General features: G+C 43.4%; 1 protein-coding gene across 7 annotated transcripts in view; it reads right to left on the reverse strand.

Annotated features, from left to right (window-relative positions):
- Positions 1–638: 638 nt before the first annotated feature.
- The window catches only part of LOC101479993 (extracellular sulfatase Sulf-2), a 114,281-nt gene continuing 89,695 nt past the window's right edge, over positions 639–25,224 (reverse strand). For 3 of the 7 annotated variants that reach the window (XM_076878435.1, XM_014411720.3, XM_014411721.3), the window contains 14 exons: positions 23,444–23,572; positions 18,806–18,862; positions 18,152–18,281; positions 14,526–14,766; positions 12,682–12,874; positions 12,503–12,599; positions 10,490–10,584; positions 10,351–10,410; positions 10,057–10,226; positions 9,640–9,782; positions 8,211–8,334; positions 6,767–6,803; positions 6,520–6,576; positions 639–5,402 (listed from right to left, as the gene is read on the reverse strand). In XM_076878435.1, coding sequence (XP_076734550.1) covers positions 5,372–5,402; positions 6,520–6,576; positions 6,767–6,803; positions 8,211–8,334; positions 9,640–9,782; positions 10,057–10,226; positions 10,351–10,410; positions 10,490–10,584; positions 12,503–12,599; positions 12,682–12,874; positions 14,526–14,766; positions 18,152–18,281; positions 18,806–18,862; positions 23,444–23,572 — 1,564 coding nt within the window. In that variant the 3' untranslated portion in view covers positions 639–5,371. Of the gene's footprint in view, positions 5,403–6,519; positions 6,577–6,766; positions 6,804–8,210; positions 8,335–9,639; positions 9,783–10,056; positions 10,227–10,350; positions 10,411–10,489; positions 10,585–12,502; positions 12,600–12,681; positions 12,875–14,525; positions 14,767–18,151; positions 18,282–18,801; positions 18,863–23,443; positions 23,573–25,224 lie in introns of those variants that run through there. The other 4 variants (XM_076878436.1, XM_076878438.1, XM_076878437.1 and 1 more) reach the window with 4 other exon arrangements.

Below are 25,224 nucleotides of genomic sequence, written 5' to 3' on the forward strand. Positions count from 1 at the left end.
GGTGATGGCCAAAAGCATGTTAATGGGAAGGAGTTCAAACGAAAGAAATGTGCCTATATTCAGACTGTAAGTATGTTGATGTGTGGCTTTATAATTATTTGTTTTACTGTGTAGTGACCAATAAAAGCCTGATGCTGTTGACTGCTGCTTTTGGTCCACTCCTCTATATGTTGTTCTTTCAGGTTTCTGCACAGCTCCCGTAAAATACCGTCACAGCCTTTCAGTCCGGTTCATGTCTGAACTTTGGGCCGTTGCAGCAACATTTTGTTGTAGATCTGCTGCAGTGCTTGGGATCTTTAGCCGTGTCTCAATTCAGGGCCTGCATCCTTCGGAGGACCCAGCCTTCGCGGTCTACGTGGGCCGGGTCCTCCGAAGACCGAGAAGGGCAGAAGTGCGAGGCTGTGAAATGGGACGGTCTCGCCTTCAGATTCGCGTCAAAATATAACAAGACATTGGAGTAAATTCTCGATCATCTCACACTTCAGTTTAATCAGTTTTCTGTTTATTCAGCTGTGTGAAAACTATGTTCAATCTCAGCCAAATATTTAGAAGTTATCTAAGTCACTTATATATCATGTTCAGTTCAGTAGCCAAATTCTGGGATAGGTTGCAGACAAAAACACTTTGGACAGAAAAGGCACAGTTTGGCATTCAACACTTTATTCACAAACTAAAACCAATCACTGTATCCACAGGTCAGTGGGTGACTGTACAGGTGTGTTAGATCAGTATTAACTGGCTGCACATGGCAGCTTTACATCATGCCTCACCACGAACCCTCCATTGGTTCATTCGTCCCCTGCATCCTCCAATCAAAGTGCTCTGCAGTTTGTCCTTCAGTGTGTGTGTGCGTGTGGATAAAGTGAAGGTGTGTATGTGCGCGTCCGTCCAGGCTCAGCTGGACCACATCGGTCCGGTTCTCGTGTGCGTCTTCAGAAGACACGCCTACACATTTACAAATACATTCAAACACAACCAGAAGGTTTTTCCTAGATATCTGTTAGACAGCAAATAGCACCGCAGAGCAAAATACACTTTGGGGTTAAAGAAAGAAAGAAAAAACGTCTACAGACAGCAGAGTGACAGCTGCATTCACACAGGAAGGAAGAAAATCACCTCCAGAACTCATCATCATGGCAACTCTGATATGACATTAACGTGATGTAATGTGTTGATTTTTTTCTAAAAGCCCAGATTAGCCAATGAACAGTGGTCTCACTGTGGTGTTGTGATATCATGTTAGGTCACTGTGTGCTCTCCCTCTTGACCCTTGAGCTGTTCGGTACTCCATATACAGTAAATCCAAACTTTTTAAAAAAATGATATTACACAGACTGTTATAACGTATGACTGCTAACTTCAGGGAATAATAGGTCACGAATAATTTGGATCACCGAGTTCACCGACATCTGTTCTGCTAATTTCCAGCTCCACATTTTCAGCCCTGGACTCTCTGGAGCAGCTTTTCCTGAGTCCAAGTTCAAAATAATCCTTCTTTATGTCAAACAGGGCCGTGGTGCTCGGTTCACTGCCTGTTTTAGCTCCTACAATCCAGATTTCTGCTGTTTCTGCTGCAGGTGGGTGAGGCTGTGCCTGCGATGACAATGTTAGGGATATTTCCTCTCTATGACATCACACAGACCCAAGCACTGAAAAAATGGGCTGAAACTGACTGTTGAGAGTCTGAAGCCCAGCGCTCGCGGTGATTATTTGTACACACTGACCTTTGTGTTTTGAACTTTGGCCATGTTTAATATGAACATCCAATACTGGATAGCTGATATGTTACAGAAAATACTGAAACGCAGAACAGGTCCACTGCAGTAATAAAACGAACAGCTGAACAGCATTCTGGGAAATATAAGAAACACAAGCGGGACCAGATGCAAGTAAGAAAACTATCTGACAGAGCCAGAGTATCTGAGGGGACACCGACAGAAACCTGGGCTTAGCCTGAAATCACTTCCTGTCCAGCTGTACTGACGGTGATCTTCTCTCAACACTCAGCGTTAATATTCAGACGTGGAAACTCAAAAATACATGATTTCAATGTTTTGACTTCCTGTGTGAATCCAGTCGTGCTTTTCTACAGTTACAATTTACATTTTATATGTTCCGTTGTTGATCTAGATGAAAAAAAATACTTTAAAACTCAGCTGAGCGGACGAAACAACTGAACCAAAAGGAAGGTGTGTAGGTACAACGTGATTGGACGATGAAGCGTTAAAAAAACCAAAACACCGAACCAGATCTCCGTGAACTCTCCTTTGTTTCCAGACCTGATGACGTCATCACCGTGCCCTCGCTTCATTCATTCGCTTGTTCTCTTTGACTCTGACATGTTCTTCACTTCGGGGCTGCTGCATTGCATCATGGGAACTGTAGTCAGTCACCAGGTTAGTACAACTGTAGCTCTGTCATCAATAAAGCTGTCGGTCACTACGGTAACCGACACCCAAGTTAGCGAAGGGGGAAAAAGCAACATCACATTTGCATCAGCAGTGATGTCAGAGTGGTCGGCGTGAAAGTTTGTGGCGTCCGCTTCAGTCTCCGTTTAGTAACAACAGGAAAAGGGAGAGCAGGTCCTTTAAAGTCCTCAGAGATGGTTAGAAAGACTAAATATGAACATGGAGAACAAATGAGGCCACTGGGAGGTCACCTGATGAGGAGGAGGAGGAGGAGGAAGAGGTGGTTTCATTTCTATACTTCTGTAAAAATGGCGAGCCTCTTCACTGCGAGGTTCAACACGAATACATTTTCATCATGATCAGAATATCAGAGATTAAAATACTTTCTTATACTAAATTATGACAAAAACGTTTCAATAGAAAAATAACTTCTCATTTTTATATTTGACATTTTTTCTTGCTATCATGAGATTCCGTTTTTACAAGTAATAATGTAAACGTGAGACATATATGGCAGGTTTCTTACTGCAGTGACAAAGTGTCCATTTGTGTTGAAAATAGTTTGATGACCTACATTTATAAGATCGTTATTAGAAGATGGAATCAAAGGTTGGCCAACGACGACCAAGGTCACTACAGACTAAAATGTGTCTGCAACACAAGTTCTCTAACTCTAACAGGACTTTCTGAGAGATTTGTGCTTTCGTCTTCTTTATCAGCCTGTTAATTAGCTGTAATTAGCAGGCATGCATGTCTGAGTGATGCCCCCGTGCAGTTCATTGATGAAGGTTTCTGACCACCAAAACACTGAGCCTTTAAAACCATCTTTCACGTTTAGTTTAAAACAATGATAATAATAAAATAACTGTTTGAAGGCTATTATTCCCAAACAGATGATTTAACAGCCCATGAAACCATGAAAAGCAACATCGTAAAAACCAATTCGTACTTGGATGTACTCTGTGTTTTCTCCTTACGATGAGATGATTTATTGTTTTAGAAGGAAGAAACTGATAAATACGTCAAAATAACATGAAAATGAAATGTTTTATTTTATAATTCTCTCTCACCCCAACCGGTGCAGCAGATGGCCCCGCCCCTCCCTGAGCCTGGTTCTGCTGGAGGTTTCTTCCTGTTAAAAGGGAGTTTTTCCTTCCCACTGTCACCAAAGTGCTCATAGGGGCTCATATGATTGTTGGGTTTGTCTCTGTATGTATTATTGTAGGTCTACCTCACAATATAAAGCGCCTTGAGGTGACTGTTGCTGTGATTTGGAGCTGTGTAAATAGAACTGAATTGAATAACACAAACCCAGCTGTCAGCATGTTAACAATGTTTCTTGTAAAACTTCACATAATCAGAGTGAAACTATGATTATATGTGTTACTATTTTTTTTTTTAAATTTCAACAAGCTTTAAAATCATACTTTTACCTTTTGAATGTTTTATTTCATATCATGAAAACAGCCTAAAGTTCTTTTATACTGGTTTACACTTATTTATGGTTTCTTTTGTCATCATTAGATTTCTTCCACTGAGTTTTGAAGATGAATCAAGTGATAACAATATTTTTCTAAGAATGTGAAAATATGTCAAAACTTCTACTACCTTTAAAAAGCTGATCAATAATGACGGACTCAGGATATTGTGTCACAACAAAGTTTCACTACTTTTTAATCTCATCAGACTTTATTCTCCTGTTATTGTGATATACCAATTTTCCCCCCTAAGGAAATGTGTCAGACAATAATGTAAATTTCAAAATACTTCACATTTCCAAGAGCTTTTAGTATTCATGTCATTGTTTCTTATAAAACTCAGATATGATAAAAATGTCAGAAACAATGTGTCTCATGTAAAAAGTTTTTTACTGCAGCTGGAACATTTCCCCCCAAAGCTTCAAAAATATGTTAAAATATTTGTTCTTGTTTTAAAGAGATGTGAATTTGTTTTACTTATTTATTCATTATTGTGGAAACAAAATTCTGGTTATACTGTGACAGTTTTCATCTGCTTTCAGTATTTATGATATTTATGATTTAGGTTATTATATTTTGTAAAAAACTGTAAAGCCATAAAAAATACAAATGTTCGTCCTCATAGTGGGTTCACATGTTTCCTCTTTTTAATTTATTCCATCTTTGTGGAACAAGCAAAGTTTCCTGTATCAAGGACAAACATTTCCTTATGAACATTTTCTTGTTATTAATACCAATTTACCATTTTCAACATAGTGTAATAGCAAGAAAATGTATCAAAAATAAAGTTAAGAGGTTGGTACACAACATTTATTTCATCACGGCAGAAGCTGTTTGTGTTGTTCTCTCACTGGAGACAAAAATGGGAAAATAACATCTATCTGAATTTTTCCATCTTTAACAGAGTCGCTGAAAAAAACGGAGAAAAGAAACTTTTTTATAAACAGACGCTCCAGCGTTGCTGTCTGAAAAAAACTGATTAAAATCAAAGAGTGCTTAATGAACACCTGAAGCAACATGATTTCTGTCAGAGACGAGATGAAAACAGGAGTCGATAAGAAGAGATAGAATTTCAGCAGATTGATGTTCGGTGGTGTGAAACAGCAAAACGTTTTTCCTCAAACAAGCCTGCTTTTATTTTACAATCACGGTTTCCTCGTCTACCTCTCTGTCTCCTCCTCATCCCCATCCTCCTCCTCATCCCCATCCTCCTCCTTCTTCTTGCTCCTCCACATGGTGCTCCCCTCCTTGTCAAGGGAGGAAGAGGAGGAAGCGGGAGCACCCAGTGGAAGGGTGCGTCGACTATTTTGTCCCAGTGTCTCCCTGAGCGGCAGGGTGGGAGGTCCTGGTGATGTCACATAGACTAAAGAAGCTGATTGGCTGACAGGTGAGGCGGAGCCGTGGTGGTCAATTGGTGATGATGTCTTGACGACCACGCCCTCCACCTTCGAGCTGATGTGGGTGGAGTTCAACCAATATAAAGGTTTAGCCCTTCCATCCATCCCAGATCGGACCCCTGTTTGGACACACACACACACACACACACACACACACACACACACACACACACACACACACACACACACACACACACACACACACACACACACACACACACTTGAACCACAGTTGTGTGTCTGCACTGAGAGTGTGAGTTACAGTAGTTACAGCAGAGAGGCCATGCAGGCAGCAGCACAGGAGGCGGCTCAGACACAAACGCGCTTTATTAAGGTTGTTTGCCAAACAGCACGAGTCAGTAAATGAATTACACTCTCTACTTTTAGGTTTCTGCACCTTCAGGCTTTCACTTTTGATAAAACCAGAACATCTAACACATCATATGAGTTATTTCCTGCTGCTGGTAACAATTACACTCCTCAGTACTCATGTGGACGCAAACAGACATCAGTTAGCATTTCCACCGGCAGTGTTTTATTTTGAAATTCAGGTCATATTTACACTTCCTTTGGATAGAAAAACCTATTAGCATCAGTAAAGGTTGATCCATCACTCTCAGGTCTGTTTTTAGTATAACAGCTGGAAGTTATTTTGAGACCTGAAGGAGACATATGACCTTCGACCCTTCGAAGTCATCCTGTCAGCCACTTGCAGACCTCTTTCAGCAAGGCTGAAGTCCTGCAGTGACACTAAGTGCAAACATGAACTTTTGTTTCAAACTGGCTTAAATTTATTGTGAAAGATCATTGTTGTTAGCGAGAGCTGGGCTCTGGTTGAAGCTCACTCCAGTGTGAGGTTATAGCTCAGTGTGATATTTGAGCCTGTCAAAGTGGAGCTGGAAATGTCCTCCAGTGTCTGAGGAACAACATTCAGATGAAATGAGCCAAACTGTGGTGCGTGCCCACATTTCTCCACACCAGGACAGCGGTCATGTGCTTCTACTCGCCACATTTGCCTCACTGTGTACTTCAAGTGCAGGTGGACAGGCCGAGACTTCAGCTGAGCTGAGAACCGTCCAGAGGTGCACGAGGAGACCAGCTTGTTTAACTCAACTAAGGCTTTTACTGTATTTATTTATTTTTATTCACATCTCTACTGTATGTTACAGACACACAGTTAAAGGCAGTAAGCAGCATGCAGGTCAGATGAAGAGGAAAATGAGGAGGAAGACTCACAGGGTTCGAGACGATGAAGGTTTCTTGACTCTCTGCCACTTCCTCCTCTCAAACAGCCTGATGCAACAAACACACACCATGTTACACACACACACGCACACACTCTCTCTCTGCTTCACCACCAGCAGCCCTCAGCTCCATCAGGAAATCATGCAGCATTCAGAGCAGAAAAACATTATATACGAGCGTGTGTGTGTGTGTGTGTGTGTGTGTGTGTGTGTGTGTGTGTGTGTGTGTGTGTGTGTACCTGTAGTCATGAAAGCTGCCATGTGCCCGGCCTCCTGCTGAAAAGACAGTTTGATTGGTTGATGAGCAAAGGCAAGGCCACTTGTGATGAGGTATTTTGTTGTCCCTGATCATCAAGTACAGCAGCATCATGTGATCACTCAACTTGACAAGGATCATCTGAATGCACACACACACTGCAGTGTAGTGGTAAGACCACACACCTTTGGAGTGGGAGTTGCAAGTTCGATTCCCACCCAGTATCCAGTAAGGGTCCTAAAACTAAGCCCTGGAATGGCGAGGCTGCGTCTGCAGCCTGTGTGCAGCTCGGACACAAAGCATTTCTCTGTATGATTGTGTATGTGACGAATAATGTTGTTTGTTGTTGACTTGTCACAATGAGAAGCTGGAATTAAGTTAAGCGTTAAGTTGCTGCTGATGCTCACCTTTTTCAGTAATGGAGTGCCACAGGGCTCTAACTTTGGCCCATTGCTATTGACTATAAATGCATCTTTCCATCTCTTCTGATACAATTTTAAAAGCTTCATCCTTTTCAGGGAGCCTATCCCAGGAGTCATGGGATAGGGATAGACTTGTCTAACATAGAGACAGACAACCATTTACACCTATGGGCAATTACCAAGTAACCTAATCCCACTAACTCCGAATTTCAGTGTGTAAGCAACTGTACATTGACAATAAAAGTTCAAATTCTAAGTCTAATTGAATGTCTTTGAACTTTTGGAGTAAGCCAGAGTGCCTGGAGAGAACATGCAAACTCCACATAGAAAGACCAAAGCCTGATGCTGGAATCGAACTCAGGACCTTCTTACTGTGAGGCAACAGTTCGAACCACCGTGCTTTTTAAAAATTTTAAAACCTGTATCTTTATTTTAAATTTCAGAAAGTTCACATCTCGCTGGAACCCTGAACAGCTTAAAACCTTTGAGGCAGTGTTGCAGCCACTGGCTCTTAATTTGAATCCAGGCTAATTTTGTGGGAAGCACAGACACGCCTCCATGAATACTGGCTGAACAGGTCTGACGTACTCTGCACCTTTTTAAAAAGAACAAAGAACCCTGAAGCTGCTTTCTCTCGCAGAAAACTTCATTGCTGAGAAGATTTCTTATGTTCTCAAAGCTGCCTTAGCAACAACATCTCTATCCCCACGACAGTGAACCAGCATTAAAGTGAATTCAGCCATCAGTATAGCAGAGCACAGGCTCTGAGGCTGCTGAGGGAACAAATGCTGTTCATTCACATCTGCAGGTGGAAATATGCAAATGCATAAAGCTGCTGTCTGAATTGCAGAAGTACAGCAGCTCCAACTGAGCGTTGGAGTTAAAGTTGACAGTCTTCATATTTTTGAGGAAGAATAGTGAAACAGTTCCAGAGTAATAAAAACTGTGCTGTTTAGCAGCAGCTATATGAATGACGTTTGTCCAAGGTGTGTGTGTTTGTCTTACCTGGTTCCACTGAGCGCGTGCGAGGATTACACTGTTTGTGTCCCTTGCACCCTCTGAGCTCCATCAGCTGCACGTGGAGCTGATTGAGAACCGTCCGATCTAAAGAGCTGACAGCATTTATCAGCTGGAAGCAGAAATGAGGAGACAAAGAGAGAGGCGGTAGTTTGTGTGGTTTGTGTTCAGGTAAATTAGATGAGGTGTATCAGCCCAACAGCCGTGGGGCCTCAGGAACTCCACATTTCTGCTGTCATGCAAGTTTCTTGGACGCGTGCATTGTGAGTGTGACTGTCGGGCTGAATGTGTGTCATTTATAAATGAAAGAAATATGCAAACCTGTAGAAACATCGTGTCTCAGGGAAACACTGAAAAACTAGTTTACACATTTTTACTTCTGGGCTGGACGACTGTAATTTGTTATTATCAGGACTTCCTAAAAGCTCCCTGAAAAACCTTCAGTCTTAAATAATCAGGCCCATCTTATCTTAATGACCTTGTAGTACCATATCACCCTATTAGAGCACTTGGCTCTCGCTCTGCAGGCCTACTTGTTGTTCCTAGAGTATTTAAAAGTAGAATGGGAGGCAGAGCCTTCAGTTTTCAGGCCCCTCTTCTGTGGAACCAGCTTCCAGTTTGGATTCAGGAGACAGACACTATCTCTACTTTCAAGATTAGGCTTCAAACTTTCCTTTTTGCTAAAGCATATAGTTAGGGCTGGACCAGGTGACCCTGAATCCTCCCTTAGTTATGCTGCAATAGGTGTAGGCTGCTGGGGGATTCCCATGATGCACTGGGTGCTTCTTCTTCACTCACTGTGTGTTTATTCACCTCTCTGCATTTAATCATTAGTTATTATTCATCCCTAACTTCTTCCACAGTGTGTTTTTGTCCCGTCTTTCTCTCCTGACCCCAATCTGGTTGTGGCAGATGGCCTTCCCAGGAGGTTTCCTGTTAAAGGGACGTTTTTCCTTCCCACTGTTGCCAAAGCGCTTGTTCACAGGGGGTTACTTTACAATATAAAGCGCCTTGAGGCAACCCAGGCTATGTTTTGGAGCTTTCATTTCCAGATGTCTCCTGAACGTATCATACACAGGCGGTCGCACAGTAGAGGTCGGCTGTAACACTCACTGAATGCTTTAGATGAGAAGACTGCAGCTTTCTTGAGAACAACACGATTGTGTGAGTGAAGTCATTTCTCACAGGAAACCGAAGATTAAAGATGATGATGAGATAGAACATGACCACATATTTTTCACGAGGACCAGTTTGACTTTTAGACCCCCCCTCCCTTTCACAGACCTGCTTGAGGGTTAAAGCCACAATGAGGTTAGAGTTTGGGACTTTGGGAAGCATTTATGTCATGGGAAGCATGTCAGCGAGCTAACGCAGGAAATCAACACCTTTAAGCTAAAATCAGAAAACTGCTCTGTACCTGGTACGGGTCTGTGTTGAGGTCAAAGTACTCCAGGAAGCCAGTCGCAAACTCACAGAACAGGAAGTTGTGGGACTCGTTGATGGTCCTCAGACACCAGTACGTGTTGTTGTTGGCACTGGTGCAGGCGCAGAATGAACCCACTGCAACACACACACCAACACAAACACACACATATTCATTAACAATATTTTTCTTGCTGTGCTGGTTAAACCCGAAGAACGAGGAGATTTTTAGAAAGTGTGGTTCTCGGTTTGGGACAGCACTTTGATGGCGTTATTTATAAGCACAGCACAAACACAGATCACAGCAAACTCTTTTAGTGGCTGCAACAACAACGATCGAAAGCTCAAACATCGTGATGTCGAAACGCTCAGGGTTGTGATGATCATCACAAAGTAAAGCACTGGCTCTTACACGTCCAGAACGGCGCCGTGTGCCAGTGCTGGTTGTCATGAGTGAAGCAGGTGAGTCCTGGCATTGAACACGTGTCATTGTTTCTGATTCTCTTGATCATCTTCCTCATCTTCTTCCTCCTCTTCTGCTCCTTTAGAAGCCACGCCTTCTTGTCCCGAGCCCCGGCCTTCCTGCTCACACACACACACACACACACACGCACACACACACACAGATAAAGCTTGTAGGATGTAGCTGCCCAGGGCCATTTATGTAAAAACACAGCGTGCTGGCTTATCGCCACAATGGTCTCACCTGAACGGATGCAGACTCCCTCCTCTGTACCTCAGTTTGTTCTTCAGTTTGGATTTGTACCTGAGAAACACAAACGTCACATCGCGTTTAATCACATGCATGAATCTAAAACTGTGGCGTGCACTTTTCTGCTACTTACAGATATTTACTGCAGTCACACTCCTGGGGGCGGGCCTTCTTCAGGTGACCTCTGACCTCTCTCAGGTTCTTTATCTTCGTCTGCAGAGTCTCAATCTGAGAGAATGTCACAGGTATCATTCAGAGCCACTAATAATATTCTGCAGAACCTTAAACTTACTTCACTTCTGCGGCGTCGGGTGTGAGCTGGGATTTTTAGAGCGACATCCCAAACTTTTTAAAACAAGCGTCACTGCTGTAAGTCTTTTTCACTCTCTAACTTACTGTTTTGATTGGCTGGGTGAGCACGACTGGTTGCCTAGATGCTGCAGATCTTGTTAGCTGGATGAACCAATTAGTCCTATTTCATTCATTTACAACTCCCAGGTTTACCTGACAGGTGTACCGTGTTGTGCACACCTGACAGGAGCCGGGGCTGCAGTCCAGCAGACAGCAGCATCCCAGTATGTAGCAGGAAGTTGTAAACCAATGAGGTGGAGAGAGAGAGGAACCCGGCAGACTCAGTTATCTGTCACAGAATCATTCACCCGGAACAGCGGGCAGCTACAGTCTGCACAGACACGGAAACGCTAACCTGCCAGGAGGCAGGGCTGCTAATGTTATCCACACTCTGCACATCCCAGCACCTAGAATAGGATCAGATCAATGAACAGTGTAATCACTGGTGTAATCACTGGTGTAATCACTGCGATCACTGACTTTTAAATGTGCCCTGTGTTTAACCTTTCCCATTAAATTGTGCTTAACTCATTCACTGCCAGGGTTTTTGAGCATTTTCACTCATTTTTGAAGAGCCACAGAAAACTGTGTGTTATGATCATATAAACGCTGAACCTACCAAAATGAAGAACAGACTCTCTTCTTCCATCCAAAAAAAAAAGCTTGTTTCTACCATTTTCCATTCTTTAGTAATCAGCTGTAGAAGAGAGGTGGGTTCCACCAAAAATGCCTGTTTTGACCACAAAAAGGGAGAAAACGAGCTTTTTGTGAAAAATACATTTCAAGCAGTCTGATGTTCACTGACAAGCTGCCCGAGGTTGTATTCTAGCCCCTCCCATTGGAAACGTAATTGACGTCTATAGACGTCAATGGCAGTGAATGAGTTAATTTGGACTGTTTTCTTACTTTTATACATGACGACTAATTTGATTGATTATTCTGCTGCTTTATAAACCGACTCCACGACACTTGCCTCGCACATGCACAACCCCAGGGTTTTGTTAGGTCGGGCGTACGGTGCAAAATCTGTGCCTGATCAAACATGCAGATGGATCGTGGGGAAGCGGAGCGGCTCAAGCACTTTATGAACATCCTCCCTCCACCTTTCAGAAAAAGCTGAGTCAGGAGCTTCAAAGCTCGAGGACAGTTCAGTTTAAAGGGACAAGAGCGCACTGACTGATTCAACATCTCAGCACTACTGTGTCTGCATGTGACTGTGGGACGTTATTTCAGGTGGAAATATCACTAAATAAACCAGAGCTTCAGGGGGTAATTCACAAAAAACCTTTAAGCAGGAGACTAGGGTTTAGGTACCAGCACTACCTTTGGAGAAGGTCAAGTTTAGATTAAATTAAAGCCTTTAAAAAAGTTGTTTTAAAATCTGTTCATAGTCACTAAAGTTGTGAAGTGTTTTGGTTGTTGGCAGCTTAGTTTGTTGAACCCGGAAGTCACAAGCGAGTGATGGATCTCACCGTGAAGCAGTGATAGTGACCTGTCAATCACGAGGTAGGGCGGGCCTAAAATGTGCCTTCCTTTATGTTTTTGACTCTAACAGGTCCAAAATCTTCAGAACCAACAGGTTAGAAATGATAAGACTTAAAAAAAAGAAAGCAAAACCATCAGCAAAGTGTGTCCTCAGGTCAGAGATCAAATACAGAAGAGAAGAGGCCGTCAGACAGAATGCTCCTTTCATGCGCTTCATGTCCACCTCACATACAGTTTGTGGTGCCAACAGTGCAGAGACGCTAACTCGTACTGCTGTGTGGCTTTTACAGAAACGTGAGAAGGACGTTACCTCGTGGTCGATATGCAGCTTGTGGTCCTTCCAGGCCTGCAGGGACTGATACACTCCCGTGTCACACTTCACTGTTGCATTAGACAGGATGGAACATCTGCAGGAAAACAGATTTAATATCAGTCGTATTTGGTTAAAGAGCATCATATCATAACACGAAAAAAACAAGCATTACTGACCGGTGAGTGACTTTGACAGAGTTGGGTGTGACCACGGCGTTGGGATCTCCTCCCATCCCGCTAAACTCGTCCTCAGACTCGTCTCTCATTGGCTGATCCCAGCCTGCCAGGCTCTGGTTTCCAGGGTAATTGTTCGTCATGGAGAGAGAGCGGCTGTAACGGTTCCTGGAGTAATTCTTCAGGGCTTTGAACTCTGACAGACAAACACAATTAAGCTCATCACCTCAGCGAATATCACCACTGAGAAGAATAAGAAGTTTATCATCACACTGCTCTTGCCCTACACAATAAAATCCACTTCCTGCAGTCTCTAAGTACACGTTTACATGCCTCAGTGTTATAGTAATGGCTAAACTAAAGCTCATCATTGACGGAGAACCTCAAATATCTGCATCTCTACCACCATAAGGGTGATGCAGTGCTGTCCTCAGACATTAGAGGTCAGCATCACACCACAAAGTGGAAGCTGCGGCCTGAGAACAACAGCTCTGAAACAGGAGAAACCAGGTTATCTCTAAATCTAAAAACATCTTCGCTCACAGCCTCTTCACAAGAAAGAAAGGGAAATAGAAAAGTCATTAAAGGAAAGGTTGGAAGCTCTGGTGGCAAGCTGTTGGAAACTGACCTAAAAAGAAATTAACTTCTTTATTCGTTACACGGACTTAAGAGTCGATCCTGTTCCTGCTTCAATTTAAGGAATTAAGAAAGGACATTTTACCACGTGTGCTTGCATGCACATGGTAAACAAACCCAGCCTCGTGCACAACAGTCACTGCTCCGAGTGGTGCTGTGAAAAACAGCTGCAGGACTTAAATTTATGCTCTAATGTGACATCTGAACAAATCTGACAAATGGATTATTTAAACATGTGGGCCTCCAACCACAGAGTTCAAAGTAGCAATCCATCAGACACAGGATCAGCCAAACACACTGCTGAACTCAGAGATAAAGATCCAAACCATGACAAGAGTGTGCACTCCTCTACGACCGCATTGAGCCGCCTCAAACCTGCCATCAAACGTGTCATCCTGGCGAGATGAGTTTGTCAATCAGAGGAGTGAAAGAGATCTAAAGCTGACACGTCTGAGGACTTTATGCACCGTCTTTCTCTCTGAGCACATACAGCAGTGCTCGTATCATCTCATATGAACCGCGGCTCCTGTTTCATGACAAACTTATTACCACAAAGCAGCGACAGCTACGCTGAAAAAAAAAATGAAAGTTTAAAATCAGCAGCAATCAGCAGCTGGAAAATTAAAAACTGCAAATAAGTGTCATGCAAAAACATTTTGGTACTATTTTCCAAAAGCTCTGACATTTCTTTGGTGAGAGGTTCGTCTGTTTGTGAGTATGACCGGCACTAATGTGTCATATCTGCAGGAGTTTGTCAGACTTGGTCACAGTGATGATTCCAACGTGTCGGTGAGTAGGTGCTCGTTTGAATTATTAATCGTTGGGATTAAAACATCTGCGTACACCAGTCATCCACAACAATGAAACCACTGTAAAGTCAGTAACAACAATCATCTTGTCCTGGCACTCTTTTAAACGCATCATCCAAATGTATCCAATCATCCCTTCGCATCCTGCAGACGCCGCGAGCAGCATGATGACACAAACCCCACCACTGATCGCACCTTTAACCTGTTTAGGCTTTTAAGCGATTTATGGATGAAACTTAATAAAGGAATCAGAGAATTCCAGAAAAGCTGCTAAACTGCTCACACGTGGCGCTCAACAGTTTTCCATTTTAAACCCAACACAAAATTATTTTTTCATGAGGCAAACTGCGCATGCCTAATAATCACTGCTGCCCCCTGGTGGACTGAAGCGTTAACACTCACTCTTTTTGGAGAAGAAAGGCTTCTTGTTGAACGGCTTCATCATGGAGGGTCGAAGGTTCAGAGGTCGCAGGTCACGGAAATCGCAGTCGCAGGCACCAGAATTTGGAAGGTACAGTTGTGACTTGATGCTGATTGGACGCTGACGGCCAATCACACCCCTCTGGAAGCTTGTGGCCCCTCCTTCATTCTTACATTTGAAGAGCCGTAGCTTCCCCGTGGCGTCCTCCACACACTGCCACTTCTGCACACACAAAATCGAGCGCGAGGAATTATTTTTAACAGTTCAGAGGAGCCGGTTTAGTTTTCCCAACATCAAATGTTAGTATACAAAAGCTCCATAAATAAAATATAAATAAATACTTTAACGCGAATATTGAAAGCTGGAAGTTAAAAGGGAAACGGCATCCTGATAATCATATAAGGATTATCTTCAGGCAGGATGTGATGTCACATATACAACAACTTACAAAAGATGCAACAAAAGTTCATGAATCACAAAATTAAACAGAAAAATATTTGTTTACCTCAGAATTAATTTACAACAACACGCACGCTTAACAAAAGGCCTTGTTTGGTCCACTTGGTTCGGTGTAGCGCCGTAATCACACTGAGCATCTGACTGCTGCTGGTCTCGGATGTCAGGCTTTGATTTGTTCAGGCCGATGAAATTTTGGATTGAGGCTAAAGATCCTCACGTACATCGGGCCATGAACAGCTGATGTGAAACAGCAAAATCTCCAGACGCTTACGAGCAGCAGCTCTACTCAGAGCTCCTCAGTCAGTCTGTAGGGAGAATGTCCACAAGTCTCCAAGCAGAGGCTCGTTTCAGCTCTTTGACTCACAGCAGATAAATCAGACGCTTTGCCCGACAGCAGAGTTCCACCTTATACTCATTACTGCACAAGGCCTCGAACTCCATCCTGTCCATGTGACTGAAAAAGACCCTGAAATACTTCTGTGGTCGGGCCGTTAACTCTCAGCAGTGATGTTCTATTATTGACTATTGATCACTGATTGGCTGATTATCCTAATCTTATATTAAATAAGGTGACATGCACGTGAGCTTGTTTTAAACCGCTGATTACGGTGATACTCCAGGGGTAGCAACCAGCGACACCCGAGCTTCAACACGCCAGACTTGCACTGAGTGGCGTTCGTAGGTTTGAAACATGAGTAGGTTCCTTTCACACATCATCCCAAGGTAAACGCTGATTACACAATGTTTCTAGGACAAATCACACTGGCTTCTTGACTGCGCTCTGCCACCGGCTACAAAATCCTCGAAAGCTGTTGTGGAACCAAAAAGAACAAAAGAACAATGGTTCCGTTTTCTCCGACAGCTCCTGCAGGATCCTGATAGAAGCTATGAAAAGAGTCACTTTACTAAAGGAGGTGAAGAAGAGGCAGAGTGCCTCTGAAAACGAGAGGGAACCTTGGACAGGTGTTTGCACGATGAGAGAAGAGAGCTTCAGGACTTGTGAGGGTTCGAAACATTCACGTGGATTTGCTTTGATCAGCACGAACCAAACCTGCCGGGCTTTGAGTGAAGGGGGGTGAGGTAGGAAAGGCGAGGCTGGGAAGAGGCCGTCGATTGCCTCGTAAACACGCACGATACATTCAGAGTCTTCTTTTGCTTTCAGCGGCGGCTGCATCGTGACTCTGTAGTTGTTCGTTAGAAGATTAGCATGACCCGAATGAATTGCGACTGTTGCCCTGAGTCACTCACGCTTATTAAAGAGCGACAAATGCCTGAATTATTAAGTACACACACATAAATGCAGTTTTCTTGGGGCTGTTTATCACAGCAACCCAGCAGCCGGCAGACTCTGTTGCTAAGAGACTAATCAACTTGCTAAAGGGATTTTTCGACAAGTGTAATTAACCTCAAACAAGCGTGAACACAAACACACAGTGACACAGCTCTAAATGTCTGGCAGAAAAGTTTCTGTTGTGCTGTCGCATCTCGATTCTCTCCACGTCTCTTTGATGCTGCAGCATTCAGCGAGTCCATTGTGTTCTGGTCGTTCCAGTCGTTACTGCAGTTATTGTATGTGTCTGGTTTACAGAGATGACATCTGGTTTTTCATCTCTGTGGCACAAGTCTACCCTGCTTCTTTCAAGTCTCTGTTTATTGGAGCGGTAGCCATCCCAGCTTTCCCGCCTGAAACAGCTTGTTACCGAAGACTGCACAGACCAAAGAAAAACTGCATCGGAAAGAGTGCAAACTTTATAGCCTGCATGTTCTGTCAAAGCGAAGCAGGAATAATGAGCAATAAGACTGTGATTGAAGCCACAGGATCAGGAGTGAACGACAGGATCGTAGCAGTAAAACGATGAGACTGGCAGAGGAGGAGCAGTTAGGAGCACAGAGAAATTAAACATATGGGATTCGGATTTCTGGAAGTTATGGAGTTGAGAGTAAATAGCATCTGGATGAAGTGATTAGACGAGGATTAAACAGGGATTAAGAGTAAATCAGTTCAATTATGAACAAAATGATGGAATCAGGAAGAAATAAGTGGATCGAGAAATGTAGAGTCTCGAGTGAGGAACGAAACGATGAAGTCACAACTCAAATAACGAGATGAAGACTAGAATAAAGTGGTAAGGTGTGCTGTAAACAAACAACAGGATCAGGAGAGACCCAGCAGAACATTATTCTGGAGTAAAATAGGAGTGTGCAGAACAAAGCAACGAGATCTTGAATAAAGCAATTTACCAAAGAGGAACATTTACTGGATTATGACTGAGGAATGGAGTGAATGTGATAATGTGATGTGAATGAAATAATAATAAAAACGAGTAGAATCAGGAATAAAGTCTCAGATTCAGAAGTTAGAAATGGGATGTGAGGATATTGGGAAAATAATAAGGTTTGAAAGAATGATTTAATTGGATTGGGAGCAGAATGGAGCACAGAATAGGATTCTGGAGTAAGGAAAAGGATAAGAGTCATTTAAAAGAGTGATAATGGGACCAGGAATGGGTTACCAGAAGGAAGTTTAGAGAAAAAGCATTTTAGTGGAAGGAAAGGGAACGCTCCAAACCTGCTTCTGATCTAAAGTGTGGTGTGTGGAGCAAAGGGTTGGAATAAAGTACTACAATCAGAATTAAGTAATGGGATCAAAAGTACAGTCAAGTAAGTTCAATGGAGCCAAATTTATAGGAATACTGATAATTTTATGAGTGAATTTGATTAATTTGGTGAACGGAGTGAAATAAGGTTTCTGGAGAAAATAGAAAATTAGGAACGTATTCTGGAGTAAAGTTAAGACTGGAGGTAAGGTAATGCAATCAGGGACACGTAATGAGATCAGGAGTGAAGTCAGTGGATGCAAACTCAGAGAATTCTGAGTGGTTTCATGGACGGCTACGCAGTGAAACTCATATGACTGACTCAGGAAAAATAAGGTATTCCAGAGTTAAAGAGAGGAATAAGATAATGCATTGAGGAATAAGCAGCTAGATCAAAAGTACAATAATAACATCAGGAGTGAAGTCATTGGATTCAGGAGATTATAAAAAAATCTGACTATTGTTGTGCAAGGATGGAGAAGGAACGTGATACCTTTGGGAGAAGTAGGATCAGGAGTCGAGGAGTAAATGAATCAGAAGTCTTACTGTACCTGTCCCGTCTGCTGGCAGGGCGTCTGGTACTCGGCTCTCTGACAGAGGTCTTTCACTCGTTGGCGTTTGGGCAGGAAGTTCTCCTCCTGCGATACTTCCTTACCTTCGACGACCTGGTGGAGCAGCTTCCTGTAAAAACACGAGCAGGGAGGAAATCTGCATGTTTAATGAATTCATGATTCAAAGTTAATAAAAGTTTATTTTGGCACATTTATGCATTTCTTCTGTCTGAATCAAGAAAGCTGCTTTTTTCTGTGTAAATGCTTCGGTGGCCTCGAGCGTGGGGGTCGATGCCACGGAGACGAAGCCAGCGAGCGACTCACTCGAGAGTTCTTTACAAACTTTTAAAAGTTAACCTTTAGCCCTCCGTTAGAAGAACATTTGACTGAATCAAAGCTCAATGATGTGTTTAAGCTGTGATTAATATCTGTCTCAGAGTTATTATGAGTTTTTACTAATTAACCAAATATCATCAGGCAGATCTGCTTCCACCGGGTGGACGACACCAGCTGCACGTCCATGACTCAGGACAGTAGTTCTGGCTGCCATGTTTTCCCAGCAGTGAGAGCAGCTGCTGTGTTACACTCTGCACTGAACGTAGACTGTTATGTGTTATATTTTCCCGAGCAGCAGCAGTGATGTGTCGTCTTTACCCTCTCTCCACCAGGAACGAGTCTCTCCACACCTTCGGCTTCTTGTTCACTTGAAACCTGAAGAAGAGGATGAAAACAGCGAGAATCAGAATTCCTGCACTTCTCCTGCTATTTTTAACCCACAACCAACACTGTCGCACCCTCCGCCCGCCTTCACCTCACCTCACCTTCTTCTTTTTTCACGTCGACTCCATTAAGCACGACTGCCTTTACTGAAGCGGCGTCTGAACGAGCTGCTAAATGTGCATCGCCGCTTCATTTTACACCCCTAAACTTCGGGCTGGAGCTCCTCTCGCTGCCACGTCAGGAGCAGCGAGTTCATTTCAGTTCAAATCATCGAACATTACACACATTTATATAATACTCATACCGTCCCCTCATTAAGCGCGTGACTCCATCTGGTTTCTATTCTGGGATGTTTGTAACGTTAACTTTCAGGAACAACATTTTGATTTTCCTCCTACACTTAAAAGAACAACAGTCACCGCAGTGGAAACGACTGCAGGACTTTTTCCAGTTGTTTGATTCACAGAATAAACAGCACAGAAAGACACAAACATGATAATGAGGCTGCGACGAGGATTTACACACAAAGGCGGCGGAAAATGTTGCTGCTCGATGTAAAAGCTTGTCTCCAAAGTTTGAAACACAATGAAGAAGGACTCATTTAAGTTTCCAATATGACAGCCATCAGCGCAGCTAACAACGAAATATTTGGATTCTTTTAGTTTTACATCCAAACAGTTGCCAGCGCAGCGCTTAGGTTTAGGGTTGGGTTGAACTTTAGCCACAAGCTGGGAGATGCTAAACACACCCTGGCCAAACGGAGCTCATAAGATTTTTGTTTCTTATGTGAAAACATGTAGAAAGTCTGTAAAAAGTCAGCGAATTAAATCTAAGTGCAACTATTAAGAAGCTGCTGGTGACCTGAAGGACAGCACCGCTATCCACCGATTCTCTGCTGTTCACAACGGTTTAAAGAGATAGAAGCAACAAGTGGGAGCCGAGCTGTCGAGTCGTCTCACGTCTGAGGCCACAGCGAGGTGTTCACAACAAAATCCCTCCTGCCTGTTCTGTGTCTGCTCCGGGCAGAGTCGGGCACGTTCAGAAGCTTTGTTGTCAAATGCCCAACATCCTTATTTTAAACTATTTTTATCATTTAGTTTCTTTTTATACGTGAAAAAACACAGCATAACACTGATCCTGGTGTTAGCTCAGGCAGACCATGAAGGCCAACTCAGCTGTGGCAAATCAGCTGACCTCGGTGTCAGCCCACATCAGCTGATGGCTCTGCTAATACCCTTTAAAGCATCTAATTGGCTGTCTTATACAGGGCACGCTATTTAAGCGGCTTGTGGAGGCGGGTTGTGGTTTCTGGGCGCAGTCACAGGAAGGAGAGGTAGAGCAGTGTGTCTGATGAGGAGGGTGGGACACCTGCTGGGGACGTCTAATTAACCCCTCCCCCGACAGCATGTAGATTGTAGCAGATGAGAGACACGAGATGCTCAGCGGTGAGTCTGAGAGCCGGTGCAGCACAGCCGGTCACAGAGAGTCAGAGACTGTGTGAAAAATAATGTTTGAATAAAACTGTGAAAGTGAGATTTGCTGCCCAACGTTACTGTGGAGAACTCGCAGCAGCAGCCGGTACACTGCTTTAACCTGCTCACAGTGACTGCACATCTGCAAGCCGCTTTGCAACCATACCCACGCCTCCTTTTTCACGCTGCATCTGTGACTGTCATAACAGCTGCTGATGTCTGCTCACATGTGCTGGATGTCTTTCTGTTGCTCTTCCTGCCTGCAGATTTCAGCAGTAAAGGATCCAGAGCAGACCCATTTCACCAAATGCACCCTCATTATCAGGGGGCTGTCTTCTTGTTGGCTCTGCAGTGCAGCTGTCGATACTGTCATTGCGATTATAGCAGACCGTGATAGACTGGTGTTCGACTTCTGCTTATCTATGAGTCTGAACTGGCTAAGCAGAAGGAGATGGATTGATGGAAAACATCAAACGCCTTTTCACTACACTGGTATTGTTTGAAATATGTTTAACAAGCAAACAGATGAAGTCCAGGTTGCAATAAACTGGCACAAATAAAAATAGAATTATGATCATTTTTGGTCAACTGTATATGAAACCATATTTATTCATGACCTAGAATCATAACACACGAGTTACACTTGTGTTTTTAGGTGTGAAGACAGGCGCACACTGGATTTCTGACCACAGCGAAACAGTCAAACGTGGAAGACTAAACTATCTGTAAATGCCTGCGCAGTGTCTGTTCTCATGTTTGTAGCACAACAGGACCCTCTTTCTTTATTTGTTGGCTGTAAACTGCTATCAGTCACTGTTTTGTCCTGTGCTGCTGAAAATCTGGCTCCTCCTGAAAAACACCAGGAATCTATAATCATGTGCTTGTTGTGAGCTGTTAGCTGCTGCAAGACGAGTCTGGTTTAATTCTCCTAACTGCAAAGAGCAGACTGTTCTGGGAGAATCTGCACAGAATCAGTCCATTATTCTGAATAAACTCTCGGTAATCAGTCTTTCAGCTACTGTTGGTGTTTCCTCTGCACCTCACAGATAATAAAAAGGGAACAGCTGCTGTAAAGTTCGTCTCAGCACAGAATGTAAGGACTCTATTCAAATGTTCAGACAGATATCCTCAGAGGCTTCGGTGTGCTGCAGAACTGAGAGTACAGCTAAAAACGCTACGTTTCAGGTTTAAAGACACATATCTGGTTTGATTTAAATTCAACAACGTGAAAAACACAAAGATACGGCTGCATCACAACATGTTTAACCAGAAAAAAGACAAACAGCATGTCTGCTTGTACGGACAACGTTTTAGAAGACTTTAATTTCTGAACTATTGTTCTCATTCAGCTGCAACATCCCCCAAAGTCTCTGACCTAACATGGACCTCAAAAACCTTCACTACTCGAACCCTCGTGAACCTGTGCAATCTACTGAAACTCGGGTTTATCCCTCCCTCCCTCCATCCATCCATCCATCCCTCCCTCCCTCCCTCCCTCCATCCATCCCTCCATCCCTCCCTCCATCCATCCCTCCCTCCATCCCTCCATCCATCCATCCATCCCTCCCTCCCTCCCTCCCTCCCTCCCTCCATCCATCCATCCATCCCTCCCTCCCTCCCTCCATCCATCCATCCATCCCTCCCTCCCTCCCCTCCTCCCTCCATCCCTCCCTCCATCCATCCATCCCTCCCTCCCTCCCTCCATCCATCCATCCATCCCTCCCTCCGTCCATCCATCCCTCCCTCCATCCATCCATCCCTCCCTCCGTCCATCCCTCCCTTAGGGCTTCATTTAGCTCTAGGTCTGCAGAGACTTAATTACATTTTAGCTGCTCAGCTGATATCCGTCCACTAATTAAGCCAGACTAAATCATTAATCATTAGAAGTGATTGAGACTCTCACGCTGGTGTAGTTTATCTACTTTCCCTTGAACCTGGAAGTGGGAATTAAACTCCTTTGCATGTGTGTCCAACACCAGCAGCTATATAACCTTCAAACCTTAGCAAGTGCACCTCACCCCCCCTCAGCTACCGACAGCGATGTATTGGTCACTGGCAATCACAGCGGGATAACAGGATGAAGTGACTGTGGAAAAGATCTCCCAACCACAGTAGGAAAGGAAACCTCAGCTTTAGAAGGAAGAAGCCACTCACAGAATAAGTCCAGTCACCTATAACTTACCTAATGAAGTCATTTACAATTGACTTGAGCACCAAATGGATTGTTTCCATTGACCTGACAGCATGTACAACTTATTATGAGCAACACAGAGTGAAGCGGTTCTCAGTGAAGACAAACAGATATAGTTTCATTAATTGAAAGCAGCTCCGATGTTTCCTACACAGATGGTCACGGTCCGTTTACCAATCAAATCTGACACATTCCTGTAGTTGGGGACTATTTTTACTGATGGATGAATCCACATTTGGTATCATGAGTCCTCACAGGAGGGTGTATGGAGATGAAATAATCACCAGTTTAGGTTATCGGCACTAAACCTGTGTGCAAAATCCTTTCGCCTCAGCTCGGCGGGTTTGACAGCCCCCCGAAACGCTTTCCTGTTTGTTCCGACCTCCTGACCTTTATGTTTGCCTTTGTTGACGCTCTGATCATTATAAATATTAATAGAATATTTCTCTCGCTCCAGGCGAACCAGATGGCTCTTTGTGCTGCCGAATAGCGGCGCAACCAGGAGTTTAAATGAGGTCGTTACAGTTGAGAGACGCCCTGCTGCTCCAACGACTCTCTGCACGAAGATGATTTACATACTGGTGATGTGTCTCTGTTCTCTGACCTCTGTTTTCAACAAGCAGCTGATTACCTCACTGTGAACTCTGAGAAATGAACTTCAATCTGTGTTTAATGGTTTGTGTGTTTAGGATGATTAATGGCATGAAAAAACAACTGTTTATTTATTTAGAAGCTCTTTGAGCGCTCAGATGGTTAAAGAGCATCTTAGCTGGGAAAACGGTGACGCAACAGCTCCTTCAGATGGTTACAAAACAAGGAAGTGAAATGCTTTAACAATCTGGCATTTAGGTGTGTGTGTGTGTGTGTGTGTGTGTGTGTGTGTGTGTGTGTGTGTGTGTGTGTGTGTACCTGTTGGCAGGTTTGTCTGTGTCCAGCAGACTCATTATCGACTTTCCGTCCATATCTGGAGGCGTGTCGACGCCAGCGATGTCCAGGATGGTCGGAGCCAGATCGATGTTTAGGACCATGTGAGGGTTACTGACACAAACATGCAAACAGAGTATGAGCGCTTATTTTATTATATGTGTGCCTGTTTTAGCTTCATGTTGTCATAGCGAAATCCGAAAAAGAAACTGTTAATAAGACTTTAATAAATGTCTCCTTTTTACCAAAACAGGGCTTCAATTTTCATGTGACATTCATTAAATGTGACATGTGGCACAGATGCATCATACATGGTTTTATTGCAGCTGTGCACACACACACACATACACACACGCACACACACACACTTTCGTTTTGCTATCTTAGTGAGGACATCTCATTGACATAATGCTAGCTGCTTAAGCTAACCATCTAAAATCAGTGCCTAACCTTCAGCTTAAACCCAACCACAGCCTAAATGTAACTCTGACACTAAAACCACATTTTCATCCTCAAAATGCCTTCAAACTCGTGGGGACGGGCATTGTGTCCTCATGAGTGACTATTGGTCCCCACAAGCATGCCAATTTTTCTGTCCTCACAAAGATATCTAAACATGTACACACACACGCACACAAAGTCAGATCTTCTTAAATTAACTCATTTATTTGACGAGCCCTCCTCCGCCTATGCTACGCCTCTTTTACAGACTGTAGGTAACAACACTTCCTGAAAGACACAGGAGATAAGGGGCAAAAATTTGTTTTTTGTTATACCTCAAAACCTTTTAAGTGAAATCTTCCACCATGAAAACGGTGTTTGCTGCCACAGCAGAACACCAGAAGATTAAAAAAATACACATAATGGAAAATGTTAAAAAAGGACAAATTACTCGTCGCATCTTGCTTTGTACTGATATTTTAAAAGTGAATTGCTGAAGGCAAAACAGACCCGAGAGCTTTTACAGACTTCTGTTGGGTTTGGAGAGCAGGGGGGAAAGTTCACGGGGACATTTATTGTGAAGTATTGCAAACAAAGTGTTTTTTATCTCAATAACGTCTGCTCCGAAGAAGGGAAAGAAACTCTTGCCCTGAACCCGTGATCATCTCGTGGAACCGCTCTGACTGTGGTAATTCAATTTGACACACACAAACGCACACAGTAGCACACTCTGAAGAAAACAGTGCTGTCACATTTTTCATGGATACGATCTTTCTGCTGCTTCACGTCTCCACAGATTCTTTATATTTTTGGTTCTGAGATTTTTTAAAGCAGCCTGTACGCTCGTGGTGGAGACCAAAACCAGCAGGTTTTTGTACATGCTCCATCAGCTTCTCTTCCCTTGCATCCACCATGTGGTGCTGAGCACTGAGGGTTTGTTTGCTGCTCGAAACAGGAACAGGAATTTAAAAAAGGAACGACTCCAATGAAGCAGAGACGTTGCTGATAGCTGAGCCTTGTTGGTTAAGGCTTATTTTTCTTTTCTGTACATTTAATTGGGCTGCAAAAAACATGCATTTTAATTACTGATTGCATTATTATTTACTCAGTAAATTAATTAACTGCTTGGCCTAAAAGTACCCTGCAAAGTGCTTTTTTTAATCAACTGCCAACAACAGAGACCATCAATATATGTATTATTTGACGAGATGCTCTTTAAAAACAAATTGCTAGAATTGGATCATACAAGTCCGTGTGCTGGGACATGATGGCGTGCGCCACAGTTTGAGTGGCTGGTAATGATTCATTACCTGAAAATGACTGTT

Source organism: Maylandia zebra, linkage group LG20 (assembly GCF_041146795.1).
Source record: "Maylandia zebra isolate NMK-2024a linkage group LG20, Mzebra_GT3a, whole genome shotgun sequence".
NCBI lineage: Eukaryota > Metazoa > Chordata > Actinopteri > Cichliformes > Cichlidae > Maylandia > Maylandia zebra.